At 35.7% G+C, this 16194-nt stretch overlaps 1 protein-coding gene across 1 annotated transcript; it reads left to right on the top strand.

Annotated features, from left to right (window-relative positions):
* Positions 1–138: 138 nt before the first annotated feature.
* On the top strand, positions 139–7516 carry LOC149546105 (putative sulfate transporter 3.3). The gene is made up of 14 exons (XM_089791009.1): positions 139–407; positions 460–748; positions 1049–1097; positions 1187–1394; positions 1484–1655; positions 1913–1978; positions 2067–2180; positions 2276–2392; positions 2505–2631; positions 2734–3020; positions 4498–4688; positions 4784–4869; positions 4983–5059; positions 7154–7516. Exons 1-14 carry the CDS (start codon positions 283–285, stop codon positions 7295–7297), a joined length of 2052 nt encoding a protein of 683 aa, XP_089647135.1. The 5' UTR covers positions 139–282; the 3' UTR covers positions 7298–7516.
* The last annotated feature ends 8678 nt before the right edge of the window (positions 7517–16194 follow it).

The following is a 16194-nucleotide window of genomic DNA, read 5'->3' as shown; positions in this document are numbered from 1 at the left end:
AAGTGCTTCTACTTCTGCACAGAAAGTATTGTTTCTAAGTTTGATCATGTTCATGTCGCTATGGTCTAAGTTGCCCTGTTCATTGTTCTGACTTCTATAATCCTCCACTATTTGGTATAGATATTCAAATCCCTTGCTACCATCATATTTAAATCCCCCTTGGCGGGGAGTTATCTGACCATTGCAGAAGATCTTTGTGTTTTCTGAGTGAAAAGCCTACAATATCGGCAACAAAGACTTCTGTTTTTTTTTTTTTTTTTTGGCTTGTTGGATTGTGCATGTATGCTTAAGATGGTGGGAGGCTCTGGAAGAGTTGATAACTTTCATATTGACGACAACACTTCATGTCCATCCAAATGCCCTGAGATGGAATCAGCAAGAGATCATGGTGGTTGCTATGGGACTGATGTCAACATAGTAGTACGTTTTTGAAGACTAAGAGAGTAGCAAATAAAGATCGAGTTTTTGCAGCTTCCATGTTGATCACAAGATGAGTCATGAGAAAGTGCACAAGGTAGGCATTCCTGAAACAAAGAGTGTAGCCAATCAGTTCAGTGGAAAAATGAAGGAGACATTCTTTCCTGATGATCCCTTCAGACAGTTCAAAGGCCAGCCTTGTGGCACGAAGTGGCTGTTGGGCCTTCAGTATCTGTTTCCCATCTTTCAATGGGCTCCCAAGTACAAGCTTAACCTTTTCAAATCTGATATTATCTCCGGTCTCACCATTGCCAGCCTCGCCATTCCTCAGGTAAACCACATCATCAATTGAAATCATCAGTTTTCCAAAATCCATCATAACCCATCATATATAGTTAACCGCAATTTCTGGAAATGATTGTGTTAGAGTTTTTGTATCAACATTTGGGATCACTAACGATTGTCTTAGAGTTTTTGCATCAGTGTAGGGTGTGATCCGAAATGTTGATGCAACAACTCTAACACAATCATTTCCAGAAATTGCAGCTAACTATACATCATCAATCACTAATGCTTTTCTTCATGCAAATTGTTTCCTGTAAGCTAATACATTGAATACAATATCTTGCAGGGTATCAGCTATGCCAAGCTTGCCAGTCTGCCTCCTATCATTGGCTTATGTGGGTACTTTATGCTGTAAGCTGTGAACTAATCCATGAGTTTACAAGATATCTATTTTCATCACTGAATTATCCTTTTGATTTGACAGATTCAAGCTTTGTCCCACCAATAATCTATGCGTTTCTTGGAAGCTCCAGAGATCTTGGAGTTGGGCCAGTTTCTATTGCATCTTTGCTGTTAGGGGCCATGCTGAGAGAGCAAGTTTCTCCAATCACACAGCCTAAATTGTACCTACAGCTTGCAATAACGTCAACTTTTTTCGCTGGCGTTTTTCAGGCTTCCCTTGGGATTTTCAGGTGAAAGATCCACATTCATTAACATCGAAATCGTTTCATTATATGGTCTTAATCATTGTTACTATTGACTAATTCTTATGTCAAAGCAGGCTGGGATTCATCATCGATTTTTTGTCCCGGGCTACCCTGGTGGGATTCATGGCAGGTGCAGCTGTTATAGTATCACTTCAGCAATTAAAAGGCCTTCTGGGAATCAACCACTTCACTCCGAATATGGACATAATTTCTGTCTTGCGTTCTACTTTCCAGAATGAAAAAGAGGTTTCAAAGTTGTTTATAATTAATTATTACTACGTATTAATTTCAAATGAACTCAAGACTTCCCAGATAAGAGGCTCCAATTTCAAATGAACTCAAGACCTCCCAGATAAGAGGCTCACATGTTATCATTGTATTGTAGCCTCTTACCTTTGATGTGGCTCATATTGATATGAGGTTTTTCTTTTTTTCGTTTGTGGTTATTTCCCCTGTTTCTCTTTCTATTTACTCAATTGAATAAACCCTCCTCGGCTGTACAGTGGACATGGGAGACAATTTTGATGGGAGTGTTTTTCTTAGCACTGTTGCTGATTGCACGCTACATTGTAAGTTCATTCATGATTCCATTCAATTGTTCCTCTGCATTATTTTTCAACTTCCACACATATGAAGTTTCAATTTTGGCCATGACAGAGCAAGGGGAAGCCCAATCTGTTCTGGGTCTCTGCAGCTGCTCCATTGACATCAGTTATTTTGTCTACAATATTTGTCTTTGCAACTCGAACTGATAAGCATGGTGTTCAAATTGTGAGTATGAAACGTCAATACAATTGATTGTTTGAATTGGGTAGCTTATGAACATAGCAATTGACATATTAATTCTGTTATTCCCGCCTCTGCAGATTGGTCACTTGCAAAAAGGACTGAATCCGCCTTCTTCAAACATGCTGCTTTTTGGTGGTGAATATATGGCACTAACAATCAAAACAGGCCTAGTCACTGGACTTATATCTCTAACGGTATTACACATCATTCTAATCTGGTAGATCAATATGATGAGCTTTCCATTCTTTTTTGAAGAAAAATGTCCTGTTTTATAGGGTTTGAGTTTAGTAATTGCTAATTTTGCAGGAAGGCATAGCTGTGGGAAGAACATTTGCTTCAATCAATGATTACCATGTTGACGGAAACAAAGAGATGATGGCCATTGGCTTGATGAACATGGCAGGCTCTTGCACCTCCTGCTATGTTACAACTGGTATATACACAATTCAATTCAATTTAAGCACCCAGTTCAATTCATTTATATAAAGTCTAAATGTAAATTTAATGAATTGAAATGTGAAACCCTTCATTGCAGGATCTTTCTCTCGTTCAGCAGTGAATTACAATGCTGGATGCAAAACTGCAGTTTCCAACTTAGTAATGGCAGTATCAGTCATGGTTACCCTTCTGCTTCTTACTCCTCTTTTCTACTACACTCCTAATGTAGTTCTGGCAGCAATAATAGTTGGAGCAGTTTTGGGTCTTATAGACTACCATGCAGCTTATTTTATATGGAAGGTTGATAAGGTGGACTTCCTTGCTTGTATGGGAGCTTTTGTGGGCGTCATCTTTTACTCTGTCCAAATGGGCCTTGTCATTGCGGTATTTGCTCAATCTTCTCTCTATGTACTTCTTGGGCTTCTTTCTCTAACATCGTTCTAAAAAGACATTTTGTTTTGTAACAAAACTGTTTGCATTGTCGTTGTCTCAGTTACCACTTTTTTTTGAATTTTTAGGTTGATAGAGAACAAACAATTTAGTGGGTAAGTCAATTGGGCTGGGATCTGGTAGCAAATTGATGGAGGTTCATTGTATACCATTTTTTTAATGATTTGTTTTAAATAGTATGATTTACTTATCGATCTTTTTATGTGTCATTTTCCTGATAAATAGGAGATTCGTTTTTAGCAATATGTTTGGTTTCAACTACCATCACCTTTTTCTCTTTAGGTCTGTTGAGGAAGAATTTGGCCGGTATGTCCATTGGGTTGGGATGTAGTAGTAAACTAGTAGAAGTTTATCGTCAAAAAAGTTTTTTCTTAAAATAATTGTTCTGAATAATAGCACATTTCAGTTACCAATCTTTTATGATGTTTTTTTTTTCTGATAATAGAACATTGTGTCAAATTATATTGAAGTCAATCAGTTACCAATCTTTTATGTTGTGCTTTTTTTCTGATAATAGAACATTGTGTCAAATTATATTAAAGTCAATGAGTTTGACTCTAAAAATAGAGAGTTTGATATCTCCTATATTCTATTTTTTCTTTATTTTAATTTAGACGCATTTTAGTGGAGAATGTATATTATCCTAGAATTTAGTGATGAATTGAAAAAGTTTGTAAGTACAAAATTCTTTTATAAGCACTTTTTCTCAATTAGGGTGGGAAACTGAGTCTAACTTCAAAGGGTGGCAAATTGGCAAACTTCCATAATTAAGTGTATTTGAGTTAAGTAGTATTGGGATAGGTAAACTCTCTAAATGACCTAATGTTTTAACTTTGTGAACATCACCTAGATGTTATCCATGCTAAGTGTTAAACTCATGATCATGAGAGATGAGTTCTGCTGAATTACAACTCATTGAGTTGGTGTACTACTGAGACTGATAACCTTTTGAAAAAGGCTGGATATCTGACCTTTATGAACATCACCTAGATACAAAGACTACTAAATATTTTATTCAATCTCGTAAAAAATATGATTTTGTAAATCCCTACTCATGATATATGAATTATACCAACATCATAACTTCTTAATTCCTAACATTATTTATATATTCTTTCCAAGCACAACCATGCAACTCGATGGACAGAAGAGGACAATCTATTTGTCCTAATTTTTATAAGTAGGTTTTATTTTAGGTTGTCTACTTATTGAAAGCTTTTAGTATATTTGTCCGGTTCATAATAGACCAGTTTTTTAGGTGGGGTCCATAAAATTCTCTTTCTCTACCATACAAAAGCTTTTCATTAATGTAATCTAGTAATATGTATTTGGGTGCAGCCTAAAACAAAGGGTGAAAACATTTGTCAAACTAATTTACTCTATACTAATATTGGATAATCATGCTGAGCAGGTGGGCATATCTGTGCTGAAAATATTGCTGCATGTAACAAGGCCACACACATCTTTACTTGGCAATATCCCTGGAACCAACTATTTCAGAAACTTGGAGCAGTATACTGAAGCCACAAGAATTCCTGCATTTCTCATCCTCCGAATTGATGCCCCCATTTATTTTGCTAATTCCACCTACCTAAGAGAAAGGTCTTCTCTTTTTCCCATGTTTCTTGAAGCAATAAATAATTAATGCCATCACACTAATAATTGTGAATAGTATTGAAGACTCTTATTTTGTGCAGGATTTTGAGATGGGTGCACGATGAAGAGGACAGGATTGAGAAGGAAAAAGAAGATACCTTGCAGTTTGTCATACTGGATCTGACTGGTATGTAAAAGTCTGCAGCATTAAAATAACATAAGTTTCTTTTATTTCAATGGGCAATTCATATCATTTGATTGAAGCCCCTGTATTCAAAGTTTTCTTTTTCATTTGATCAGCTGTAACAACCATTGATACAACGGGAGTCAACATCTTAGTGGAAGTGAAGAAGACACTCGAAAAACGAGGTCTCCAGGTGAGCAAACATTTTTATTTTCCTTCACATGTTTCTACCAGTTAATCAATATATTATTGTCAGTGCATAACAACAATATAACATCTTATAGTTCTACCTAATTGCAAGATCTTCCACTAGTCCATGGGCGAGTGCTAACATGTAGAATTATTGTTTTCTTGTTTGTTTTATTTGATGGGTGTGTTTGGTTTCTGTCTTAAATGCTGGATTCAGCCTTGAAATTGCCTTTTATGATATTCTATCAAATCTTTTTGGTTTTTTTTTTTTTTTTTTTCGTTCTTTTGATTAAATTTTAAAGAAGAGTTTAAATATGATTAAATTTTAATGAAGAGTTTAAATATGAATGTTAAAAATAATTAAATAATTTTTTAATTTTAATGGAAAATTTCTATTTATATAATTGTATTTGTCATATGATATTCTACATGATGTGGGTCTCTTCTTTTATCATATGGATGTTTGGGATCTTGCAACTTGATTCTTTCCAGTTTATTTGCTTAAATGTTTTTGGGTATTTTAAGATTTCCCTAAAAAATATTATACAATAGTTTTATAGTTAAATTTTTCATTTACAAAGTCATGTAGCTATTTGAGATTTTTATCTCACTCCTTGTAATGTGGGGCACTCAATCTTGCAACTTCATCCTTTGTAAACTCCTTAGATCTTACAACTTTGATTCATTCTCGACCTATTTACTTAAATATATTTTAATATTCTTTTGTATAAATTCTAAGAGCTCCCTAGGAAAATATTATGCAATAGTTTCCCAATTGTGATAGTTGGATCTTGCAACTTGGTCCTTTCTAAACTCATTGAAGGACTCATGGATTAAAAAATATCTTGATATTTTCTTAACTAAATTTTAAGAATTTGACAAAAACACAATTCCATTAAGAAAACTTGTTCAAGGTAAGTCTTACAAAAAAATTGTTTAGAATAGGTTTTATTAAAAAATTTTAAGAAAATTAATTGAATGCAAGTCAAAATTCCAAATCTATCTTTATTTGAGAATTTTTTATGTCATTCAAATCTTACATGCGCTATGAAATGGTCTCCAACTGTCTTATTATCCAAAAAGTGAACTCCATCTAAAGTGCTTAGACTTAGAATAGTAAATTAGTTATTTATTAGCTCTGTATATTAGTGTAGTTATACATATTAAAATTGCTATTGACACTGAAAAATATTGGATGATTTTTTTAGAACTAATAAATAAGAATTTAATTGTATTGCATATATAGACATGATGATTAGAATAATAATAATATTCATTGCACTAAAGTATAAATAGATATATATAAAATTAATTATATATATATATATATATATATATGAGTTGCAAATTAGATATCTATCATATTGTCATCTTTACACATCTTTAATTAGATAATTTGTTAAAGCAACTTGTAGTGTGAAAGAATGGCAAAGTTATATTAGATTTTTACTCATCAAAACTGTGACAACAGCGTTTTGAGCCATTACAAGGACATCATTATAACAACAAAGATTCTTTGTGGGCTCTAGCTGAATCACTCAAATAGCTTCAGATGTGATAACTCTGCAACTTTTATAAAAGTTATCATATTAAAGAAATACTTATCTGAACCACCCAACGTTCTCTGAAGAAAAATGCAAATCCATTGCAAACAACTCTCTTGGGTTGTGAATTTACTCATTCTGTTGGGCCACAGTTGGATGTGCGAATTCTTATGTCCAGTCTAATTCTACATGTTATGTTTTTGTATGGTCCAATTTGATGAGTACGTTCTCAACACAAGAATCTTCCCAGTGTAGTTAAAAGTTGTGGGCCAATATATAGACTAGATAAGTTTCATGTTGTGATGAATATTTTAACATTCAATTCCATCAAATTCTACAGGTGTCTCTCCTTTATAAAAGGTGGATATGCACAAGCTAAGATTCAATGGCCTCTTGGATCTAGATAATAGTTTCTTTATATATTGTTTAATACAACCATAGAATTGGAATTAAATCGATTAAAAGTAAGGTATCCTTACCTTTTTAATAACTTTATACTTATATTTAATAAAATAATAATAGAGGAATGTTCTGTAATGGAATGTTTGGTGCAGCTTGCATTGGCCAATCCAGGAGGGGGAGTAATGGAGAAGTTGCAAAAGGCAAATCTAATCCAAAGCTTGGGCCAGGACTGCCTATTTCTTGCTGTTGGTGAAGCAATATCATGCTGTACTTCAATGTTAAAATCAAACCCTTGATTTCACACAATAAATATCCACATTGTGATTGTAATCAAGGAAGAAGATGCCCATAAAAAACGTGAAGAATATCTAGATATGTATGAGAGATATGGAACGTTACGTCCATGTTCCCTAGTCAAATTCAATAATGTTTTGGATGATTAATGCTTGAATTTCTAAGCTTGTATGCTTCATTATCACATGTGATCTAATTAGAATAATTGGGTTTTAGCACTATCTTGTGAATAATCATGTGGTCTCTGATAAAGAATAGATAAGAAAGAACATGTTGTCACGAGAACACATTTTGTCCTGGATGGATTGTCTTGAGAATCCATCATGCCAGCCAATCTTGTCAAAAGCACTTTGATCAAAAGCATTTGATCTTTATTCCTCCATTGTGAGGTTAAAAAAACATTCTCTCTGAATCGCAACTTTCCATCAACTTTTCAATGTACACTATCTTGTTTTTTCTTGCTATGATGATAAAATATATATCAAGAATAAAAAATTATCTTTAGATTAGCATGTGTGGTTATTGTTTATATATCATGAAAACAACTAAAATATTATGAAGTAGTAATTTAAGTGAACTTAATTTTAGAGAAGATTTTATGATAAGTGTGTTTGAATTGGAGCAGTATTTCGATGGGTTATCATTAGGAAAGGCTCAATGTTTCAGCTTTGCAAGCATCAATTAGATGTAATGAGCGCTAAGCTTAGCATCCATTATGAGAAATGGATTCTTGTGAACTACTATTTATGAAACATGGGGTCAATGAGTTTGAGTCACAAACTACATAGTTAAATCATTATAGCAATATCATATCGAAATAATATTAGGTGATGATGAGTTGATGTTTCCCACAACCCGTTACCATTTAATGAGGTGAGACAAGGTTAAATTTGATAGTTTGGATACATTGCTGACCACTAGGGAAGACCCAATGCATCCCCCTTTGTAAACATCACCTAAATGCAATGAGTGTTGAGAGTACCACTCATTTTCATGAGGATTGAATTCTTGTGAACCACTAATCATGAAACATAGTCAATTAATTTAAATTTAAAACTAAATTGTGGAATAATGATAGCCATATCATAAACTGGTATATTATTATATGATGATGAATAGATGCTTCATTTAATAAAGTGAAACAAAATCTCCCAAAGTTTAAGTCTCTATTCACTAAATAAACCTATAGACTAATTATTTTTAAATAAAAGAAAACAATAGATCCAATATCAAAGTTAACCTTACATTACTATAACCTACTATTAACATCACCTAAAAGATGTCTACATTCCTCCATATTTCTTCCTTTCAACTTTCACTAATAATAAAGCTTACCTACTTCTTCTTTTAAGTCTCAATCATACCATAGAGATAACTGAACTGAAAGTGCAGCATCACATAATTGATTAATCTTTTAACCTGAAGTATAATGAATTATAGTGCTATTATAGTCTCTTCGGCGTGTTCTAACTAGTCCATCCACTCAGAAAAGACCAAGAAAATGTTGCTTTAAGATATTTTCCATGATCTTTTCTTGGACTTATATTTACTGATATTCGAAAAACATTTGAGCTCTATTGAAAATATCTTCCCAGTAATGATTTCAATGTTAGACACAACAATCTTACATCATTAAGGTCTATTTATTGCTTGATGCAATATTCTCTGAATATCAATATACTACTGTATTCTATTGGCTTTATATAGTCTTTGATGTCTTTCCCTATGCCTTTGATCAATGGCAAAAATCCATCTTTCCATATTTAACTCGTCAAATGGAAAGTGCTCTTAGATTCAAACCACCTACCATACAATATAGAGTCATTTACAATGGTCCCCTTTAGATTTTTCCTCTGTCAATTTTTAATATTTTATAGGTTGTGGGTGGATACTCATTATATTTATGCTTTTCAGTATCGAATAGCAAATCTAAAGGCTCAATGAGGAATCAAATTATAAATCTAAAATCTCAATGAAAAGTATTCGTAAGTTGAAACCTTGTAATAATAATAATAATATATCTTGGATCATGAATGAAATCACTATTTTACATGATGTTGAAATTATATTTAGAAACATTATATAATATGGAAGCACGTCTTTCATAGATCAAGTGTCCATGATAATACTTAATAGTAATTAGATTTAAGTGAGATCAGAGAAATTGAGAATCTCAATAATTTGATATAAATTGAAATTGAAATGTTAAGATAAAATAAATTTATAATATTTTTTTTGGGTTTCTAGTAGTAAAAAGTGGAAGTCAAGATTTGTTAGTATTATTATGTGTTGTGATTAACAATAATAATTATTTGTTAAGTTTGAGTAGACTTGAACCTAAGACCTCTCAGATAATAGACTCACAATTTATTGTTGTGTTGTAGGCTCTTGTCTATGGATGAGCTTGACTTTTATCTTCATGGAAGATTCAACTTATTTAAGTTCATTTATTGTTCTAAAGAGTTAAAGATTATTGAGTCAATAATAAAATATGTTAATGACATTAAAATTGAGTATATTAAATAAAGTGTTGATGATACAATAATAGGAAGACAAATGAAAGGAAGACCTTAGAAGGTGACATATAGAGAAAAATAAAACTTGAAACTATAGTTGATAGGAAATGACTCCAATATTAGGTTCTCACATCTTCTTGTTGTGCACAGTTGCATGTAAAAATGGAATCAAAAGAGATTTGGACACCTATTTCTAAATTTGGAGCAAAGGTGGCAAGATGGTAGTGATGGACACTACCAAGGTAAGTGTACAAAGATGTGGTACCAAAAGGAAGGTTGAAGATGCTACTTTTGTTTTTTCCTAAAATCAATAATTTCTAAACTTCAACAAAAGATTGAGGATAGCTAAACTCAAAATTTCAAGATGTGACAAAGTAAATTTAGTAGTCCTTTGAATCTAGTTTCTGAACTACTAAATTCTTTGTTAAATATTGGGGTTTAAGGCCCTCAAAATAAGGAAGCACACAAAGCAATACTATTTTTTTCAGTAAAAGCATTATGTATAGTGCCAAGTGTGCTCCCCAGAAAATACTATTTAAAAAAATATATTTATCACTCTAGTCATAAGCTACCTAACACCAAGTAGTTTATCCCATATTTTTTCACTAGTTTTTTAGTGTATATATTTTATATTTATAAATTGTGTATGTGAACACATCCAAAAAATGTGAAATATTAATGTGTTCCATGTAGAAATCAATGGAAACTAATCAAAATATATTACCCTTTTTTCTTTTAAAGTGTGTAGAATGGAGTCTAGTTTCTAAAAAACTAACTTGTTGCAAGATTTGATAAAGAAGCCAAAATCTAGCCCCTGAATACTAGACATTGGTTTTTGACAAAAAAAATGGACATATCTTCAAAAGAAAACACACATGAAAGGCTAAAAATAGTCTGAATACAAAATAAACTATATGATTCAATAGCTAACAAAGAGATATGCAATATCATGTAATATAATTTGCTTGATATTCAACCAAGAAGAAAAATGATGGAGAGCACATATCAAAAGTTGAATATCTTTTTGTATGTTTGCAGGAAAATACATTTTAGACTTGTTTGAGACCACCAAGCCTTTCGTTTGGATCTCCAAGGAAAATCTAAGCCTTTGGCTTGGTAAATTCCAATATATTATGAAGCATGTTTTCTCTATAGAGTGATCACACTATAGCATGTGAGAGCTATGTAAATAAAAGCATTCACATGTTATAGAGCATACAAACTACTTGAGAAATTTACAAAGGTGGAAGAGAGGAACAAAGGGAGATGAGAGAGGGACATGGTTAGGGAGGGAGGGAGGGAGAGAAAGCTGTAAAAAGAGAGATGGAGAAAGGGATAGTATAAGGGGAGAGAGAGAGAGAGAGAGAGAGAGAGAGAGAGAGAGAGAGAGAGAGAGAGAGAGAGAGAGAGAGAGAGAGAGAGAGAGAGAATTGTGCTTTCCCACCTATAAGCCTCCAAACTTGGATTCTATTGGAAATAGAGATGGAGTAACTGAGAGGGGAGGGGTGAATCAGTTACCATAAAAAAATATTTCTACAGATCCTTAGATGTCTTAAAATACAGCTGTTGCTGACACTCGGTAACCACACAAATAAATGCTGAAACTAGATAGATGTTCTGTTAACTTTATTAAGCATTTAAAATGATTAACATGCATGCATAAAGAAATAACATGAACACAAGAGACACCAGATTTAATGTGGAAACCCAATTTTGGGAAAAACTACCAAGTAACTAGTTACCAATTTTCACTCTTCTGAAGTGAGCCCTGTTAGGAGCCAACCCTATTAAAAGTTACAAAACACACTGTTAGGTGTGACCCTATTAGAGGATTTGATCACCTTGTTAGAAGTGGCCTTGTCAGAGGTCTTTAAAACAATTCAACTGAATTGTCACCTTGTTAGAGGATTTACAAAATGGCTGTCAAACCAACTCTGTTAAGAGATTTTGAATCACTGTTACAATGATTAGAAAGAAACAATGAAGTGATCTAAGATATATGCAACTTATCTTTGCTGAATATAGATCTCTGTTAGGAACCTGTGTGTTCCTTCTGTTTATTTTGTTAGAGTAGTGTTGTTGGACGCATATGCTTTGTAAGTCGTCCCATGAGTATATTTTATTATCCCACATGCATAGGTAGTATTACTTTTCTAGATCGTACCCAGTATATAAGAATAGGTTGAGGCCCTTGATGGGCACGGACGAATTTATTGTATTGAGCTTGCTCAAAGGAGGTTACCCCCTCGAAGTGGCCTGCGATCAGTAGATTCATTCTGAGTTCTGCTATCACTTTGTATCCTGTTATTTCGAGCATTCTCACGATATTGCTATAAGGAGGTTCTTCACATCTGGTATCAGAGCACTCTCTTGGGCTCGCTGGGTGGAAATTACATCAATTTTTTTTTTTTTCTGTCGTGGCCTTCAGGTTCCTCTCACTTCTAATATCTCTTGTTATTGCAATAACTCTTTTCAGTTGTTCTGTCTGTGAGTGAATTTTTCTAAGTCGACTATTCAAAAAAAAAAAAAAAAAAAAAAAAAAAAAAGTAAAATTTTTTTTGTTTTTTAGTCGTAGCTTCCTTGTTTGCTTTCTGTTTCTGCTCATACTTCCGCAGAACGTCTGCAATATCATTTTGCATACTTCCTTCCTTGGCGACCCAACCCCAAATTTTACATATCAAAGCCCTAAATCCCTCATTTATCTAATTTTAGGGTTTGCCCTATCTTTTTCACCTCTCATCCAATCGCCACCAAACTGAGCCACAAGATTCAATTCCTCATTTTGCTCCCTTATCCCTCTTGGACTGTTCGCCTCATTTCGCCTCCCTACCCTTGAAACCCTCATTTTTCTTTTTCCCTTGTCCCTAGATAGTCTCCCACCACCCGTCGAACACCCATTTCCTATATGAGTTTTACCCAAATCCAAGTTTGCCGTAACTAAAAAAGTTTTTGTTTCTCATCTTCTACCCATTCCAAAAAAAAAAAAAAAAAAAAAAAAAAAACCTTGTTTTATGGTTGTTACGCGTACAGGAGCAAAAATCATGGAAGAGGAAATTGCATCCCTCAAAACCAAACTTCAAGATCTGGATGACAAAATTCTGGGTCTTAACTTTCAGCAGTCAGCCATGAGCCGAAACCATTCAGGAGATACTGGGTCCTCTTCTGGCAATTTCCGTGGACCAAAGCTTGATTTTCCACGCTTCGATGGTTTTGATCCGACTGGATGGATCTATAGGGCAGAGCAGTATTTCAGCTTGCATAATACTTTGGATAACCACAAAGTCCCCCTTGCATCTTTTCATTTGGAACATGAAGCTCTTCAATGGTTCCGTTGGTACATCAAGGCTAATGTAGGCCCAACGTGGAGAGAATTGTGCACCCTCATTTTGGAGCGCTTTGGCCCTAGTTCCTTTGATGATTTCACAGGAGCACTAACTAAACTGCGTCAAACAGGCACTGTAAGAGAATATCAGACAGAGTTTGAAAAATTAGCTAATTACACAGAGGGCTTGTCTGATGAATTCTTCTGTAGTTGTTTTGTCAGTGGTCTGAAGGATGCACTTCGCTCAGAAGTCAAAATGTTTCGACCTACTACAATGATGGAAGCCCTTGGGTTGGCTAAGTTAGCGGAAGACAAGATTAGTCTAGATCTAATTTTGTTCCATTCAGAAATACAGGTTCTCACAACCCTCCAGTCATACCAGCTCCCAGAACTACTCCGATCAAGCACTTGTCTGAAACAGAGATGCGAGTCAGGCGAGACAAAGGGCTTTGTTATAATTGTGATGAGAAATGGTCTCGGGGCCATAGATGTGTTCAGCAAAAGCTCTATCTCTTGGATGTGGATTCTCCACCGAAACTGGAAGAATATGTAGATGCTCAGGAAACAGTGGATGATGAGGTTGAGCCTCACCAGCCTGAACCTCCTTCACCAGAAGCTCCACCAGAGATATCTGTCCATGCTTTGGCAGGAGTCACTACTCCACAAACCATGCGGGTCCAGGGTTTCTTCAAGAAGATCCCTCTTACTATACTCATTGATTCTGGTAGCACTCATAACTTCATTGATCCACGAATAGCCAAACAGGCTGATTGCTTTATCCATCCCTGCTCTAGCTTTGAAGTCATGATTGCCAATGGGGGCACTTTACCTTGTAAAGGGAAATGTCGCAATGTGCGTCTCTCTATTGGAGATTATCACATGCGCTCTGACATGTTTGCCTTACCCTTAGGTGGCTGTGATGTGGTTTTGGGTGCCCAATGGTTACGCACTCTTGGCCCCATTCTCTGGGATTTTGCTGAACTTTGGATGCAGTTTTCAGCCGAGGGGCACCAACACACTTTGAAAGGCTTACAACCAAGGTCTCTCAGCATCATCAGTTCACACCGTATGGAAAAACTTCTTAAGAAGAATTCACATGGTGTCATCGCTCAGCTCCATTCCATTCAGATGCAGCCATCAGCAGTCTCTAGCACTCCTGCCGATCTCCAACACATTTTGGACAAGTATTCTGGTATATTTGCTGAACCTGTGGGATTACCTCCTTCTCGTCCAGAGGACCACCGTATTCAGCTCCTTCCTGGCAGTGTTCCGCCCAACATTAGGCCCTACCGCTACCCATTTCATTAGAAGACCAAAATCGAGATACTTGTCCGTGACTTACTGAAGCAAGGAATTATTTGCCCTAGTACCAGTTCCTTTTCTTCTCCAGTTCTGCTTGTTCGCAAAAAAGATGGGTCATGGCGACTCTGCATTGATTTCCGAGCACTTAATCATCTCACTATAAAGGACAAGTTTTCTATTCCAGTTGTTGATGAACTTCTTGATGAACTTCATGGGGCTCATTTTTTCTCCAAGTTAGATCTTCGTTCTGGGTATCATCAAATTCGGGTTAATGAGGAGGATATACCTAAAACTGCCTTCCGCACACATGATGGTCACTATGAATTTTTAGTCATGCCCTTTGGCCTCAAGAATGCTCCTTCAACATTTCAGGCAGTGATGAATAACATATTTCGACCATACCTCCGAAAATTCATTCTGGTCTTCTTTGATGATATCCTCATATATAGCAAAACTTGGGCTGAGCATCTCCATCATCTGGAGCTTGTCTTGCAACTTCTCTCTGATCATCAACTCTGTGCAAAACTATCTAAATGTGTGTTTGACCAGGAGGAAGTGGAGTATCTCGGGCATATTGTTGCACACCATGGAGTGCGGGTGGATCCTACAAAAATAGATGCCATGAAAACTTGGCCGCATCCTAAAACTCTCAAGAGCCTTCGGGGTTTTTTGGGGTTGACTGGCTACTACCGCAAGTTTGTCAAAGATTACGGGAAAATTGCAGCACCATTGACAGCTCTGTTAAAAAAGGATGCCTTCTCCTGGACCCCTGTTGCTGAGACTGCATTTGAACAACTGAAACAGGCTATGTGCAGTACACCTGTTCTCGCGATGCCAGATTTTTCCAAACCCTTCACTATTGAGAGTGATGCTTGCGGCAATGGATTGGGTGCTGTTCTCCTACAAGATGACCATCCTATTGCGTTCACTAGCAAAGCCCTCTCTGGTAAGAATCTAGCCCTCTCTACTTATGAAAAAGAAATGATGGCTATTTTGCATGCTGTACAGAAGTGGTGACCATACCTCTTAGGGAGTCATTTTTGCATCAGAACCGATCACCAAAGTCTGAAATACTTCCTGGAACAACGGGTATCCTCTCCTACACAACAGAAATGGGTCAGCAAACTCATGGGGTATGATTATGAGATCACCTACAAGAAGGGTAAGGAGAATATTGTGGCAGATGCTCTTTCTCGCACATTTGATAATCAAGCTTCCCTTTCCGCTATTTCTATGCCCATTCCCAATTGGTTAGCGTCTGTTCAGCAGGGCTATGACAGTGACTCTTCTTTATCTCAAATCATTCACCAGCTAGCCAATAATCCTTCTTCTATACCACATTACTCTTGGGATGGTGCTTCTCTTCGATACAAGGGTCGGCTAGTGCTTCCTCAGAACCCAGCTCTACATCAAGCTATTTTTTATGAACTCCATGCGTCTCCTTCAGCAGGGCACTCAGGCTTCCTCAAAACTTATGAGCGAGCAAGGAGAAACTTCTTTTGGAAAGGGATGAAACAGACGATTCAACAGACGGTGGCTGAATGTGATACTTGCCAACGCCACAAGGGTGAAACGACCCTCTGTCCTGGCTTGCTCGAACCATTGCCCATCCCTACACGGATTTGGACTGATATTTCTATGGATTTCATTGAAGGGCTTCCTAAATCCGGTGGCAAGACAGTGATCTTGGTTGTGGTTGATCGTCTCTCAAAATATAGTCATTTTTGTGCCCTCAGCCACCCCTATACTGCCTCCTCTG

The sequence above is a fragment of the Cupressus sempervirens genome, chromosome 7 (genome assembly GCF_028749045.1).
Source record: "Cupressus sempervirens isolate cs-2001-9-10 chromosome 7, ASM2874904v1, whole genome shotgun sequence".
Taxonomy (NCBI): Eukaryota; Viridiplantae; Streptophyta; class Pinopsida; order Cupressales; family Cupressaceae; genus Cupressus; species Cupressus sempervirens.
This window is presented reverse-complemented; position numbering and strand designations above follow the sequence as displayed.